Source organism: Xenopus tropicalis, chromosome 7 (assembly GCF_000004195.4).
Source record: "Xenopus tropicalis strain Nigerian chromosome 7, UCB_Xtro_10.0, whole genome shotgun sequence".
In the NCBI taxonomy this organism is placed as follows: Eukaryota; Metazoa; Chordata; class Amphibia; order Anura; family Pipidae; genus Xenopus; species Xenopus tropicalis.
Window position 1 is genome coordinate 36,246,292 of NC_030683.2, and position 15,649 is coordinate 36,261,940.

The following is a 15,649-nucleotide window of genomic DNA, read 5'->3' on the forward strand; positions in this document are numbered from 1 at the left end:
GACAGGCAAGGGGGGGGAGCATGGGAAGGCACATTGGTGGACAGGCAAGGGGGGGGAGCATGGTATGGCACATTGGTAGACAGGCAAGGGGGGGAGCATGGTATGGCACATTGGTAGACAAGCAAGGGGGGGGAGCATGGTATGGCACATTGGTAGACAGGCAAGGGGGGGAGCATGGTACGGCACAGCGGAAGCTGGCAGGTGGTGATCAGGGCTGGCAACTGATGTCAATAGAAGCACCTCCCTCCCCTCAGACTGGTATATGAATTTGAGAGGGACTGAATAGAAAAATAAGTAATAAAAGTTACAATAGTGGTAAAACTGGAACAGTTTTTGCTGCTGGGGTCAGTGACCCCCATTTGAATACTGGAAAGAGTTTAAAAAATATATATATAAACAAATAAACAATGGAGAACAAGTGAAAAGTTGCTTAGAATTGTCCATTCTATAACTAATTAAAAGTTAACTAAAAAAAGGGGAGGGCATTTTGTAGTAGCTTTATGCAGAAAATCTTAATGTCCTACATATATTAATAATGGGTGAGTGCAGACGACCCCTTGTAATCAGTAATGCGGGTTTGTTTGTACCTTGGTACTGGCTAGAATGATCCCTAATCTATGATTGTATGACAATTCCATGACATTGCATTGCAGGGATAAACCTGGAAAACCATATGCAGTTTGATTAAAGATGCTGAACTGAAGGCGGATTCTGCAGCTGTATAGCTCGGGTTCCCAGCATGCCTTGGGCTAGCAACTCTTCTCTTGCTTCTCCGTTTCCCCTATCTGACCCTCAATTTCCTTCCAAACAGCATGTTTTGTTACAAAAGAATAAAGTCATGTATTGGCATTCTCAGCGATGCTCTGGCTCAATCTGAAGTGAATACATTTGCTGCTGTAGTTTCGTTTCTGCCTCATTCCCTCCCTGAGCCGCTTGGCTATAAATGATCCTCACTCTGTAACAACCAGCAGTCGCCAAGTGTTCAGAGTAAGAATTACAGACGCACTGGCACAGCGGCGTTACTTATAAAACGAATAACGGTGACAGCGATGAGGTAAATATATTCCTAGTTATACTATTTTACCTGCTTTTTAGATGGTGCATGAAAGGCAATATGAGTTACAATAAAGGAGGATTTCAAGTGAGTTTTGTATCTCAAATTAGAAGCAGAAATGGCAAATAGTTTTACTTATTTTGATCAAGACAATGATTTTAAAGGGCCAGTAGTGCCATAACATTAATATTCATTGTTTGTATTGTTTCATATAATGATAAACAAATAAACTATTTCTCAGCAATAAATGATTTTATATAAGAGATGTTTGATATTCTGTAGTTCTGTAAGAGCCATAAATGCCATTTGACCCTACTTTTTTCCTGTGTAAGAACTAAACCAGAGAATTCAGAAGAGCTGAAATGTTATTGGCTATGTAAGGTTCAACGTGACTGGCTGCCCCATGGCTACACACTTTGTATGTATAGAAACTATAGTAGATACCCTTCTGTACTGAAAGGTTGATGCCAGGGTTCCCAAACTTTGCACAGTCAGTCACTAGGTGACTACATCCCAAGTTGAGTAAAGTGGGTGGAGCCAACAACAGCCAATCAGATTTCACCTACTGAATTTTACTGGTTTGATGCCAGGGTTCCCAAACTTTGCACAGTGAGTCACTAGGTGACTACATCCCAAGTTGAGTAAAGTGGGTGGAGCCAACAACAGCCAATCAGATTTCACCTATAGACTTTCACTGGTTTAAATTTAAACTGCTGCAGTTCTCACAGTATTAACACCAGGGTCCCTTCACAGCTGGTCACTAGGGGGCTGCAGTTTTAAGTTTGAAAAAAGTGGGTGGGGCCACCAACAGCCAATCAGATTTCACCTTATGAATTTTACTGGTTTAATGCCAGGGTTCCCAAACTTTGCACAGTATTTCCGAAGTTTAGAAAAGTGGGTGGAGCCAACAACAGCCAATGATATTTCACCAACAGATTTTCATTGGTTTAAATTTAAACTGCTGCAATTCTCACAGTATTAACACCAGGGTCCCCAAACCCTTCACAGGTGGTCACTAGGGGGCTGCAGTTTTAGGTTTGAAAAAAGTGGGTGGGGCCACCAACAGCCAATCAGATTTCACCTATTGAATTTTACTGGCTTAATGTCAAGGTTCTCAAACTTTGCACAGTACGTCCCAAGTTTAGAAAAGTGGGTGGGGCCAACAACAGCCAATCAGATTTCACCTACAGACTTTCATTGGTTTAAATTTAAACTGCTGCCATTCTTTATATATTAAGATAATACTAAGGTCCTCAAACTTTGCAGAGTTAGTCACCAGGTAAGTGTGGTTCAAGGTTAGAAAAAGTGGGTGGAGCCACCAACAGCCAATCAGATTTTACCTGTTGACTTTCAATGGGGAAATTCAACCTGCTGTCATTCTCTCAGAATTAACACTGGGGTCACTAGGGGACTGCAATTTTAAGTTTTAAAAAGTAGGTGGAGCCACCAACAGCCAATCACATTTCTTTAATTAAGTTTAGTGGGGAAATTTTAACTGCTGCCATTCTCATGTGTTTAATGCCAGGGTCCCCAAACTTTTTACAGCTGGTCACTGGGGGGAAAAGGATAAAGGTTAGGAAAAGTGGATGGAGCCACCACCAGCCAATACATTTCCACCCATTAAATTTAATTGGTTTATATTTAAACTGATGCCATTATTTAAGTATTAATTATAATGTTGTTTAACTTTGCAAAGTTAGTCACTAGGTATTTGTGGTTCAATGTTAGAAATAGTGGGCGGAGCCACCAATAACCAATGGCATTTCACTTATTTACTCTCAATGGTGAAATGTAAAATGCCGTCAGTCCCACAATTTTTACGCCTGAGTCCCCAAACTTTGCAGAGTTGGTCACTGGGGGACTGCAGTTCAAAAATAGGAAAAGTGGGCTGGGCCACTAATTAAATTCCATTGGCTTAAATATAAAATGCTGTCATCCTTACACTATTTATGCCAGGGTGCCCAAACTTTGCAGTTTGTCACTGGGTGACTTCGACTCAAAGTTAGAAAAAGTGGGCGGGGCCACCAACCACCAATCACAATTCACCTATTGACTTTCACTGATTGACTTTCAGTAGGGAAATTTAAATTGCTGCCATTCAGACACTATTAAAACCAGAGTCCCTATACTTTGCATAGTGGTTTTTACTATATAATTGTGATCCAAGGTTAGAAAAACTGGGTAGAGCCAACAACAGCCAATCAGATCTCATTCAGTGACTTCACATGAAGTTTGTTCTCAGACTTCCCTTTCTAGTTCATATTGCTTCCTCCTGGGACAATTGTAATGAAAGGTTTCCTGAGGCCTGGGCAATAGTGAGTGCTGTTTGATAGGTGGAAGTGCAGTAAGCAAAAATTTAAACTTTGATCATTTTTTTAACTGATAGAAAGTAAATGCCCAACAATTCAAATGGAACTTGGGTACTAATTGACAGAACAAGGGCTTGTTGGTCTGGTTTATTAGCCAAACTACACAGCTGACAATATAGGATTCAATATTCTACACAAGGTATTCTTTTTTTTGTCTGGTGTAACTAATCCTGAAGACTTGAACAATGACACATAACAATGTTTATTGGTATCAATCAAATGGATTGAACAGGCCTATCAAACAGCTGGATTGATCCCATTAAATCCCCAATGCCTGGGAATTATTTCATTTCCCAGATCGAAATCTGACTCGCCATAGTATGCTTTGCCTTCTAGAGCACCGATAGCTAATTCTGCCAGGAACTCTTCAGATACAGTATTTGTTCTACTTTTCACCCAATTAGCCCATAACATATTACAGCTATTACATTTGTACATATTGTTCATCACTACACCAAAAGGAACTATTACAGAGGCTGATGAAGGTGTTGCATTGGGAGCATTGGGACACTGTACCGGAGATCATGAAACCTGGGAATACTACAGATGATGCTAATATAGACTGACATGGTGACAGTGGTTAGCACTATTATTTTTAGAGGGGACCTGCATTCGATTTTACCTTGACACTGTCCTTGGGCTATTACAGGGGTATTTGAGTTTACTTCTAATGCCAAAAACATACAGGCAGGGTAACTGGCTCTTATTATATTGACCATAGTGTATGTTGTGTGAATGTCAGAGGGAGCTTAGACTGCAAGCTCCACTGGGGTAGAGACTAATAATCTTTATTTGCTAATAATCATTATATTCATTTCTAAAATACACAAAGTATGAAAGATTGCAGGTTTACATTGAGGAAGTTTATTTTGATATAGGGTTGAGCATTAGTTCATGGCTCTTGTTAATATCCTTATTAAGGATATTAAGGACGCAGCAACCCCCAGCATATAATTACATTTGACTTGAAGAAAATTGAAAGATAAGGCTTGTAATATAAGGCAGGGTGTTGTTTAGTAATTCAAAACAATAAACAGCGAGCATTGCCTAGTCAGCTGTTTCAAAACAAATATTGATTGGTTGCTATGAAAAACAAGACTAGATTGGAGCATTCCTTGATTCCACAAATACTCTCTAGTCATTGGTGAGCAATCTATGATAATACATTTTGGGCCTGATTCACTAAAGTGCAATAAAATGTGCGCTATTTTTAGCGTGCGCTATAAATTTTACCGCGTCTTAATTTTGGCGATTTATCGCACGATTCACTATAAGCATACTCGCGCTTTTTTACGCGCGGTATTTCAATGCGATAAATAGCGTGCACGGTATTTTCCGCATGCAGGCATTTATCGCATGCGCTAATTGTAACAATCGGCAGCATAAAAATGGCGATATTTTGCCCTGGGAGAGTACAGAGTGCTAGAGAGGTGCTGTATAAAAGTTTATTTGCAAACCCCCCCCCAAAAAATTATAAAAATCTAAGTAAGAAAAAAAAAGAAGTGCTAGAGATAATAAAATGGGGGGGGGGGGGGGCATTTAAGAATATTTAGCCAAATACTTAGGGGTCTGTTTGCTAAAGTGGCTTAAATTAAGTGGGAGATTTTACACACAGAATAATGGCAAATATGTTATGGGCACTTTATTAAATTGCAATTATTCTGGCAACAAAACATTTGATTGGCAGTTATCCCACTCGCCAGAAAATACGCTACGTACTAATTAACGCAAGTTTTACTATTCAGCAAAATGGGCTAAAGGCAAAATTGTTGGCAGAATATTTGCAAACATTTAACCCATATAGCATATTGATGCTGTTACTGATAAATGTAAGAGTTTAGGGGAAACTACATGAAAGTATAGAATACCATATCAAGGAAGGCAAAATAATTACACATTACCCAGTTCAAAAGTAGAAAAATAAAAACTTTAATGACAAGAATTAACTTTTTTAAAAGACTATAAAAACAAAAAAAAAAAAACTTGCTGCCCTTGAGTTCCCTCATGTCCTGCTGCAGCTGGGCCACCTGGGCCTTCAGAGTTTCCAGGTCCTCCTGCATTGACCGAAGTGTGGGGTCAGTCCTCCCAGGTGTTGTTTGGGTCCCCACATCTTCGGTCTGGCGTGATGGACCCTCGTCAGCAGGAGGACCTGGTGCCCAGCGCTTGGCCTGGGGAGAGTGTTGGGCCTGGGGGGAGAACTCAAGGGCCGGGGGGGAAAGTGGGGGATAAATCAAGGGGGGGAGTGTCCGGGGCCTCGGGGGATCCTGGGGCCTCGGGGGCCTCTTCAGCCTCGGGGGCCTGGCAGTCTGCTGGGTCCTCGGGGGCCTGGATGGCTGCTGGGGCCTCGGGGGACCCTGGGGCCTCGGGGGCCTCTTCAGCCTCGGGGGCCTGGATGGCTGCTGGTGCCTCGGGGGACCCTGGGGACCCTTAAAATAGATGTGTATATATATATATATATATATATATACAATAGGAAGTGCTGGGAAGCTGCACACCATAAGGAACAATAACACCTGGGTGCCTGTGGCAAAAAAAAATCTAGACAGGCATGGGATGACAGCACACACAGGATTTTCACAAGGAGTCACAAAGATGTGAAATAATATTCAGAGGTTTATTGTGAGCAACGTTTCAGTTCCTCACTGGCATTATGGTTGAACGTGATGGATGTATGTCTTTTTTCAACCCAACTTACTATGTTACTATGTTACTTTCATCATCCCTGACATTTCTTACATTTGTACCTTTAGTTCAAATTACTTGCTAAATCTTTTACTGAACGTATACTGTAAAAGCATAATAAAGTACAATAATTACCTTCTCTAATTTCAGCGACCAGTTCTGGGCTCCTGCGCTTAAGGTCGGGCCACAGCCGCCGGAGCTGGTGGGGGCCCACATCAAGGGCAAACCTGGCGAGCAAACCTTGTCTTAGCTTGGCCAGGATTGCCCTCTTCCTCTCATGGACCCCTAAGTCCCCCGACGGTGGGTGGTCATATCCTGCACGCAGGAGCACGCTGATAATATAGCGCCTCTCCCCTGGTAGCAAGTCAGAAACCCCAGGCATCTCCTCTCAGTTTGGCTGAATGACACAAAATGGCCCCAAGTCGCACATGTCACGAGATTACAAAATCGCCACAAAATGTCCGCAATTCGCGAGATTACAAAATCGCGAAAAAAAATATCGCCAAAATATACATAGTAATGTATTTTGCGCGAAAAAAATATTCGCCACTACAGTACAGTATATTTTGGCGACAACATATTCACCGCTATAGTACTGTATATTAGTAGCGAAATTCCATACATGCCAAGACTTTAGTAAAATTGAGTAAAAAGACACATACTTGAATAAATAACACTGTAAGTCCATATTTTATTGCAAAAAAGTCATTTACTGTACTTTTGTATAATTTTTCGCCTGCCTGTAGTAGGTGTTAATTTTCGCATAGCCGAATGCGATATTTAGCGCGCAAAAAATATAGTGAATCATGCGATCGTATTCTTTTCAGTGCGGAAATTAACGCATGCGCTAAAACTTGTGCGAGAAATAACCCATGCGAAAATGGCGATTTTTCGCACGCGATAATACTATGGTGAATCGCGCGCAAATTATTTTGCGTTTTTTAACGCAAAAAAGCGTGCAATAATTTTTATCGCACTTTAGTGAATCAGGCCCTTTGTGTCTTGTGTATGAGGATATTATTGTACTAGCAGCTTAGACCAGATGATTTTGTTGTATTTAACCACACCAGTGTCCAAAATATTCCCAATAATGGGAAATAATAGATTTTAAAACAAATTTCCTTTTTCTCTGTAATAGTAAATCAGTATGTTGTACTTGATCCCAACTAGGAGAAAATTGATCCTTATTGGAGGCAAACTAATCCTATTGGGTTTAGTTAATGTTTAAATTATTTTTTAGTAGACTTAAAATATGTAGATCCAAATTATGGGCCCCTGGGGTAGGAACCCCGGTGGGCCCTTCACCCCCCAGTCCAACCCTGTCTGCACCTACATATTCAGCCCACCCTTGTCTCGGTCCATGAGTTGGAGGTAAACAAGAAGGGTGGGAGTTGTGGCACTAGGTCTTCTGCCTCAGACGCCACCTGACCCAGTTAAGCCGCTGGCTATACACATACTTGTCGTGCTCCTTGTGTTAACACACTGTTCTGCCCTTGCTACACTTGCCTCTTGTGCCAGATACACTGCCAGTGATGCAACCGGTGCACAGTGCAGGAGCTGTACCAAGCAAAAGTACTGTGTCTATTCAAGCGTAAAGATAAAATGAATGAAAAAAAGACAAATACTAATTGGGGAGTAATATGAATAATAAGCTTGACACATTTGGGAAGTTTAAAGAGACTAATATACCGATAGATTGTTTACTTATCCTCTAATTCGACCTTCTTTTATTTTTAGTGGGGTTTAATGATCTTAATGAACTTATCTTAAAGAGTAGTCTAGATGATTTTTACTTATTATTTTGAATATAAGTGAGAAGAATTTTTATTTAAACACAGTTCATTTTTCCACCATCCTAAAATTCACAAGACAGCGGTGGTTCTTTCTAGACATCCATTATAGCTGGCAGGGGAGAAGAGATGGCTTTCCATGGCAGGCCATATAACTTATAGCTCTACATGTATATATTATATGTTATGCCAATTAATTTTTTTGGGGGGGAAGCTAAGCTTTTTTGATCTTGATAAAGATTATCAGAAGTAAGTACTGGGCTTGGAGCCCTCACAGCATGTATTGCACCTTTTGTTTTACAAAATTGTCCTCTCTCCAGGGCCACTGCTGGCCAAATGGGTGCCCTAAGCAGAAATTTACTTTTGTGCCCCCTCCCCCAAATATTACAGAAGTGCCCCCAATAGAAAGTGCCCCCATAGACAGTAGCCCCCACACACAGTGCCCCCAATTGCCCTTAGACAGTGCCCCCAATAGAAAGTGCCCCCATACACAGTGCCCCAATTGCCCCCATAGACAGTAGCCCCCACACAGTGCCCCCAATTGCCCTTAGACAGTGCCCCCAATAGAAAGTGCCCCAATTGCCCCCATAAACAGTTCCCCCAATAGAAAGTGCCCCTATACACAGTGCCCCAATTGCCCCATAGACAGTAGCCCCCACACACAGTGCCCCCAATTGCCTCAAACACAGTACCCCCATAGACAGTAGCCCCCACACACAGTGCCCCCAATTGCCCCCATAGAAAGTACCCCCAACAGACCAAGTCATCGTCGGCGGCTCCTTCTCTCTTATGCCGCGGCAACAGGCACTTCTATAAGGTTGCGCCTCGTCGCTGACGTGTGACTTCATACTCACTCATACTAATAGGATTCCCTATGTTGCCATAGTTTTATAGTTTTTTAGGCTGTTCCTGCTGATTGTGCTTAATACAGGCACAACTCCCAATATTTTAAAAATGTAAATAGGGACATTTGCCATGCCCATGGAAAGAATGCAATTTGCCCTTCAGTGTACTCCCATTCCCAGACTCACCCAACACTAGCAGAACAGAGTAGCACTGAGCAGCGTTCATGTGGCTATCATATGGAGCAAACTTAGGGGGCTGTTCCTGCTGAATTGTGCTTAGTACAGAGGAATCCCTATGCTGCCATAGTTTTATGGTATCTCTCTGTACAGGCTATGAGCAAACTTAGGGGGCTGTTCCTGCTGAATTGTGCTTAGTACTGGGGAATCCCTATGCTGCCATAGTTTTATGGTATCGCTCTGTACAGGCTATGAGCAAACTTAGGGGGCTGTTCCTGCTGAATTGTGCTTAGTACAGGGGAATCCCTATGCTGCCATAGTTTTATGGTATCTCTCTGTACAGGCTATGAGCAAACTTAGGGGGCTGTTCCTGCTGAATTGTGCTTAGTACAGGGGAATCCCTATGCTGCCATAGTTTTATGGTATCGCTCTGTACAGGCTATGAGCAAACTTAGGGGGCTGTTCCTGCTGAATTGTGCTTAGTACTGGGAAATCCCTATGCTGCCATAGTTTTATGGGATCTCTTTGTACAGGCTATGAGCAAACTTAGGGGGCTGTTCCTGCTGAATTGTGCTTAGTACTGGGGAATCCCTATGCTGCCATAGTTTTATGGTATCTCTCTGTACAGGCTATGAGCAAACTTAGGGGGCTGTTCCTGCTGAATTGTGCTTAGTACAGGGGAATCCCTATGTGCCATAGTTTTATGGTATCTCTCTGTACAGGCTATGAACAAATGCAGGGGGCTGTTCCTGCTGAATTATGTTTAGTACAGGGGAATCCCTATGTGCCATAGTTTTATGGTATCTCTCTGTACAGGCTATGAGCAAACTTAGGGGGCTGTTCCTGCTGAATTATGCTTAGTACAGGGGAATCCCTATGTGCCATAGTTTTATGGTATCTCTATGTACAGGCTATGAGCAAACTTAGGGGGCTGTTCCTGCTGAATTATGCTTAGTACAGGGGAATCCCTATGCTGCCATAGTTTTATGGTATCTCTCTGTACAGGCTATGAGCAAACTTAGGGGGCTGTTCCTGCTGAATTGTGCTTAGTACAGGGGAATCCCTATGCTGCCATAGTTTTATGGTATCTCTCTGTACAGGCTATGAGCAAACTTAGGGGGCTGTTCCTGCTGAATTGTGCTTATTACAGGGTAATCTTTATGCTGCCATAGTTTTCACATACAATATTTGTTGTGGCCATAAAGTGTCCGGGTCCCATTGTGTCTCCCAGTTTATTGCAGTTATATAACAAATGTGCGGCTGGGGAACATAATTAAATGGTAAAGGAGAGAAGCCTACATATAGCAGATGCTCTCAGGCAAAGATGTCAGCCATTTGGGCTTAATACATTACAAGCAGCGTGGCTGACGGTTTATATACAAAATAATCTTAGCAACAGCTTCAATCATTACCTGCAGCTGCTCCGGGGCTCATTTATCCCCCGCTCAGTTATTTAAAAAAAAAAAAAGCATGTCCACGGACTTCTAGCTACAAATACCCCCGCACTCCATTGAAAAAGAAGTAGCTTTAACTCCCCCCTCTCTCCCTCCCTTCCACCTGCACGGACTTCTAGTTACATGTACCTGATCGCTTCAGCACCAGAGGAGAACTCCTTCGCAGGGGGCTGTGTGTGCCTGTCTGCCTTTGCAGTTGCACAGTGAGCGCAGAGGTTCAAAGGTCATGCCCTGTGTCCAATCGCATTGCAGCACAGCCCTCTGGGAAGGAGTTCTCCTCTGGTGCTGATGTGATCAGGTACATGTAACTAGAAGTCCGTGCTGGTGGAAGGGAGGGAGAGAGGGGGGAGTTAAAGCTACAATGGAGTGTGGGGCCCGATTGGGAGCAATAGGTGCAATCGGCCCTGGTACTGGGTGCCCCCCTGGGAGTTGGTGCCCTACGCAGACTGCGTAGTCTGCGTATAGGGAGCGGCGGTACTGCCTCTCTCTTTTAGTGACAGTGCCTGTAGGTATCCAAGGTGATGTGCAGAGCATTCAGCCATTATTATTACTGAGTGCCTAGAAAATGGCCTTAATATGGCATACAATAGCACTGCCCAGGAACCTGCATGGACAGCGTATGATCTTTTTCCTTGCCTATTTGCAGATGTGAAAATCTTAGTTAGAAATGGGGTTATGGGGATTGGGAATTTATTTTACTTTTTATGCCTGTGAAAGTCAGCTGTGTCTGAGAAACTTTTTGGGTGTATGTACAATCCCACATTAAACCTGTGAGTTTGGAGTGTTTGATGTTCCGCATTTTTGGTAAGTGCATTCAGCTCATGTCAGTGATGACAGTAAGTGGAAACAGGGAATGGCCTTTATGCTCCTTATGGTATTCTTAGTGCAATAAAAACTGCAACAGTTTTAAAATATGGGACCACACTATTTGATTTTTATATTTTAACTATTGCTTCTGATCAATCTGTCAGTACCCTTTGAGAAGACTGCACTTCCATTTGTAATTGGTGGCTCTGTGACTGTGGATTTGATTTCACACCTTTGATTCCTCCATCATAATGCATTGTATCATTGTGTTCATCTCATATCATCATTTCTGTTACCACACTCATCCTCATTACCGTCATGCCATTGACTGAGCATTATTACATCAGACGGGTATGTTGCAGCTGTTTTGAACATGTTTTTATTATTTAGAGAGATTGGTCAATGGGTCAATAAACTGCTTAAATTTGATTTTTTTTTTTCTCTATTTCATTTGTTGTACTGGTCTCCCTTATTCGCAGCTCATGTTTACTATGCACTCCTCAGTGTGCATAACGCTTGCATCCACTGACAGTAAATGAATATGTCTTCATTGTTAAAATATACAAATACATTTTCAATAGAAGTGGACATGTCTAATAGTGATAAAATGTCTCAAATAAATGCTCTTTATTATATTCACAGTGAGTCACAGCCAACACTGAAAACTTGCCTGGAAGAGCTGAAGTGCCACTTTACATGGGGGCTACAGGAGAAGGATACTGATATTGAAGAACTAGAAGAAAGGCTTAACTGTCAACTGGAATATTTGAATGTGGATGCAAAAGGGAGAGTGTATAATATGCTGGCCTATGTAAACCACATGAAGAATGATTATACAGAGGCTATTGTGAATCTCCAAAAAGCTGAGGGTATTCTTTGGGAATATAAAGTATTGGAGACCGACATTAAATATCTGCTGACCTTCTCCAACTATGCATGGCTCCATTACTACCTAAATGATAGTGAAAGGTCCCAGCTCTATATTGACAAGATTAATGCTATTTATACACAATCAAAAGGGCTTGAAGATCTTGTGCAATCTGAGACCAATGGAGAACAAGGGTGGGCTCTGGTGAACTTTTGTAGCCAATACTATGAGAAAGCAAAAGACTGTTTTGAAGAGGCCGTGAAAGGGAATCCGGATGATCCTGAATGGAATACTGGACTGGCCACTGTAGTTTATCGTATGGAGGACTTCCGAGGCAGAAGTTGGCCATGTTTCAAAAGTTTTTCATTCCAGCTACTTCAAAGGGCAGTTAAGCTAAATCCAAAGGACTCTGTGATTAAGGTACTTTTTGCTCTGAAACTACAGGGGTTAAAGAGGCAAGAAGAGGCAATGAAGCATATTAAGGACGTCCTAGAATTAACACCAGATCTTCCATATGTGCTTCGCTATGTTGCCAAATTTTACAGGCGAGCTGGGAAGTTTGAGGAAACCATCAGAGTCCTGAAGAAGGCTGTAAGTATAACTCCTAACTCTAGCTTTCTCCAACATCAGCTGGGGCTGTGCTACAGGCAAATGATCATACAAAGGAAGGGAAGAGGCTATGGTGATCACAGTGTTCCAGACACACAAGAAATAAAGGATCTAATGAAAAAGACCATATTTCACTTTGAAATGGTGTTGGAAATTAAAAAAACATTTCTGCATGCACATTTTGATTTAGCGGATATGTACATCAGATCCAATCAATATCAGAAAGCAGAGGAAACCTATAAAAAGGCCACAGAGCTAACAACCACTCCTGAACACGAGAAACAACAAGCCTACTTACAGTATGGAAAATTTCTGGAAAACTGCAAGAAATCTGAAGATGAAGCTGTAGAACAGTACAAGGAAGGGCTGCGGATTCCTGACCAGAATGAACACAGGCAGGAGTGTGAGGTGTCTCTGAGAATCATAGCCAATCAGAAGTTAGCGAGAAACCCCAGGGACGCTTCTGCACTTGCTTTGCTTGGGTTCGTTAGTAAGGAAAACTAAGACAAATCAAACGCAGTGAAATAGTATGAAAAAGCGTTAAGCGATGTTCCATCCAATGATTAATATCTGAGATTTATCTTTGATCTGAAGTTGATGTAAACAAAATCATTAGAAATTTACCTGCATTTCTGCACATAGATATGTAGCATTTAAATCATTCAAATTAAGCACATACAGCACTTTACATATTAGCAATAATTCACTTGTACACAATATAATATAACAGCCAGATAATACTGTTGTATAAAGTATTTTATATAAACCTCCTGCTTTCCTAGTTGCTCCTGTTACACTAGAGAATCAGATGTATATAGCACAATGTACTGAGGAGATATTATTCTTCTATTTGAAGAGGCTTGAGTTTAGTATTTTAAAGTCCTTTTATCATCTGCATTAGAGCTCATTCCCATCAATATTTGGTGTCATTTATATTTGTATAAAATGTGTGGGTGCCATAAAGGTGCCAAGCAAAGATTTAGCTAGCCCCCAGGTACATTCTAGGCTTCAGATAAGTCACCAGATTGCTAAAGGCAATGAGGAAGATCCTGCTGGTATGCTTGGAGGTGCAGAAGAAAAAGGGTAAGATAAAGAGGAATTATTGTGTAAATGTAAATTTAGTATAATCTTCACACATTGAAATAAGAAACTTTATAAATACAATCAATTAACATTTTTGGACTTTATTTGAAATAATCAAGTTACTCATCACAAAATGCTTAACTGCAATCTGTCTTTAGGCAAATTTTTATTTACCTTATAAGTATAGTATAGTAGGAGATGCTTAATTGCTTAATTGCACAAGAAATCATTCATCAAAGATACTTGTATCAAAAGGTGCTCATTGTACAGGTATGGGATCCCTTATGCGGAAACCTGTTATCCAGAAAGCTCCGAATTATGGAAAGCCTGTCTTCCATAGACTCCATTTTAATCAAATAATTCAGAATATTAAAACTGATTTCCTTTTTCTCTGTAGAAATAAAACAGTACCTTGTAATTTATCCCAACTAAGATATAAATAATCCTTATTGGATGCAAAACAATCCTATTAGGTTTAATTAATGTTTTATTGATTTTTTAGTAGACTTAAGGTATGGAGTTCCAAATTACAGAAAGACCCCTTATCTGGAATACCCTTGGTCCCGAGCATTCTGGATAACGGGTCCTATACCTGTACTTCTGTATAGTTGCACTCAGCGCTTCCTGCCTCATGTTACAACATAGTAACATAGTAACATAGTAAGTTGGGTTGAAAAAAAAAATACGTCCATCAAGTTCAACCATAATGCCTATATATAACCTACCTAACTGTTGATCCAGAGGAAGGCAAAAAACCCCATCTGAAGCCTCTCTAATTTGCCGCAGAGGGGAAAAAATTCCTTCCTGACTCCAAGATGGCAATCGGACCAGTCCCTGGATCAACTAGTACTAAGAGCTATCTCCCATAACCCTGTATTCCCTCACTTGTACTAAGAGCTATCTCCCCTACCCCTGTATTCCCTCACTTGTACTGAGAGCTATCTCCCATACCCCTGTATTCCCTCACTTGTACTGAGAGCTATCTCCCCTACCCCTGTATTTCCTCACTTGTACTAAGAGCTATCTCCCATAACCCTGTATTCCCTCACTTGCTAAGAAGCCATCCAGCCCCATCTTAAAGTTATATAATGTATCAGCCAGCACGACTGATTCAGGGAGGGAATTCCAGAACTTCACAGCTCTCACTGTAAAAAATCCTTTCCGAATATTTAAATGGAACCTCCCTTCTTCTAAACGGAGTGGGTGCCCTCGTGTCCGTTGGAAGGACCTACTGGTAAATAAAACATTAGAAAGGTTATTATATGATCCCCTTATATATTTATACATAGTTATCATGTCACCTCTTAAGCGCCTCTTCTCCAGTGTAAACAGACCCAACTTGGCCAGTCTTTCTTCATAACTGAGACTTTCCATACCCTTTACCAGCTTAGTTGCCCTTCTCTGGACCCTCTCTAACTCAATAATGTCCCGTTTGAGCACTGGAGACCAAAACTGAACAGCATATTCTAGATGGGGCCTTACCAGCGCTCTGTAAAGGGGAAGAATAACCCCCTCCTCCCGTGAATCTATACCCCTTTTAATACAGCTCAAAACCTTGTTTGCCCTTGCAGCTGCTGCCTGGCATTGCTTGCTACAGCCAAGTTTATTATCTACAAGGACTCCAAGGTCCTTCTCCATTATGGATTTGCCTAGTGCAGTCCCATTAAGGGTATACGGGGCTTGCATATTTTTACATCCCAGGTGCATGACCTTACATTTATACTTCTGTATAGTTGCACTCAGCGCTTCCTGCCTCATGTTACGAATTGAGTGCAGCTGCACCTACTGACACAGGGAAACCCTAAAGCTACCACCACTTCCAAATCCAGGGTTCCCACAATAGCCTGCGTCAATCCTCGCAGCGCAGTTGCTCCAAAAGAATAGTGAGTACATGTCACTTGCATGTAGAAT

At 41.6% G+C, this 15,649-nt stretch overlaps 1 protein-coding gene across 1 annotated transcript; it reads left to right on the forward strand.

The window, feature by feature from the left end:
• Positions 1-922: 922 nt before the first annotated feature.
• On the forward strand, positions 923-14,072 carry LOC100486337 (interferon-induced protein with tetratricopeptide repeats 5-like). The gene is made up of 2 exons (XM_031906680.1): positions 923-1,054; positions 11,821-14,072. Exons 1-2 carry the CDS (start codon positions 1,050-1,052, stop codon positions 13,157-13,159), a joined length of 1,344 nt encoding a protein of 447 aa, XP_031762540.1. The 5' UTR covers positions 923-1,049; the 3' UTR covers positions 13,160-14,072.
• Positions 14,073-15,649: the final 1,577 nt, after the last annotated feature.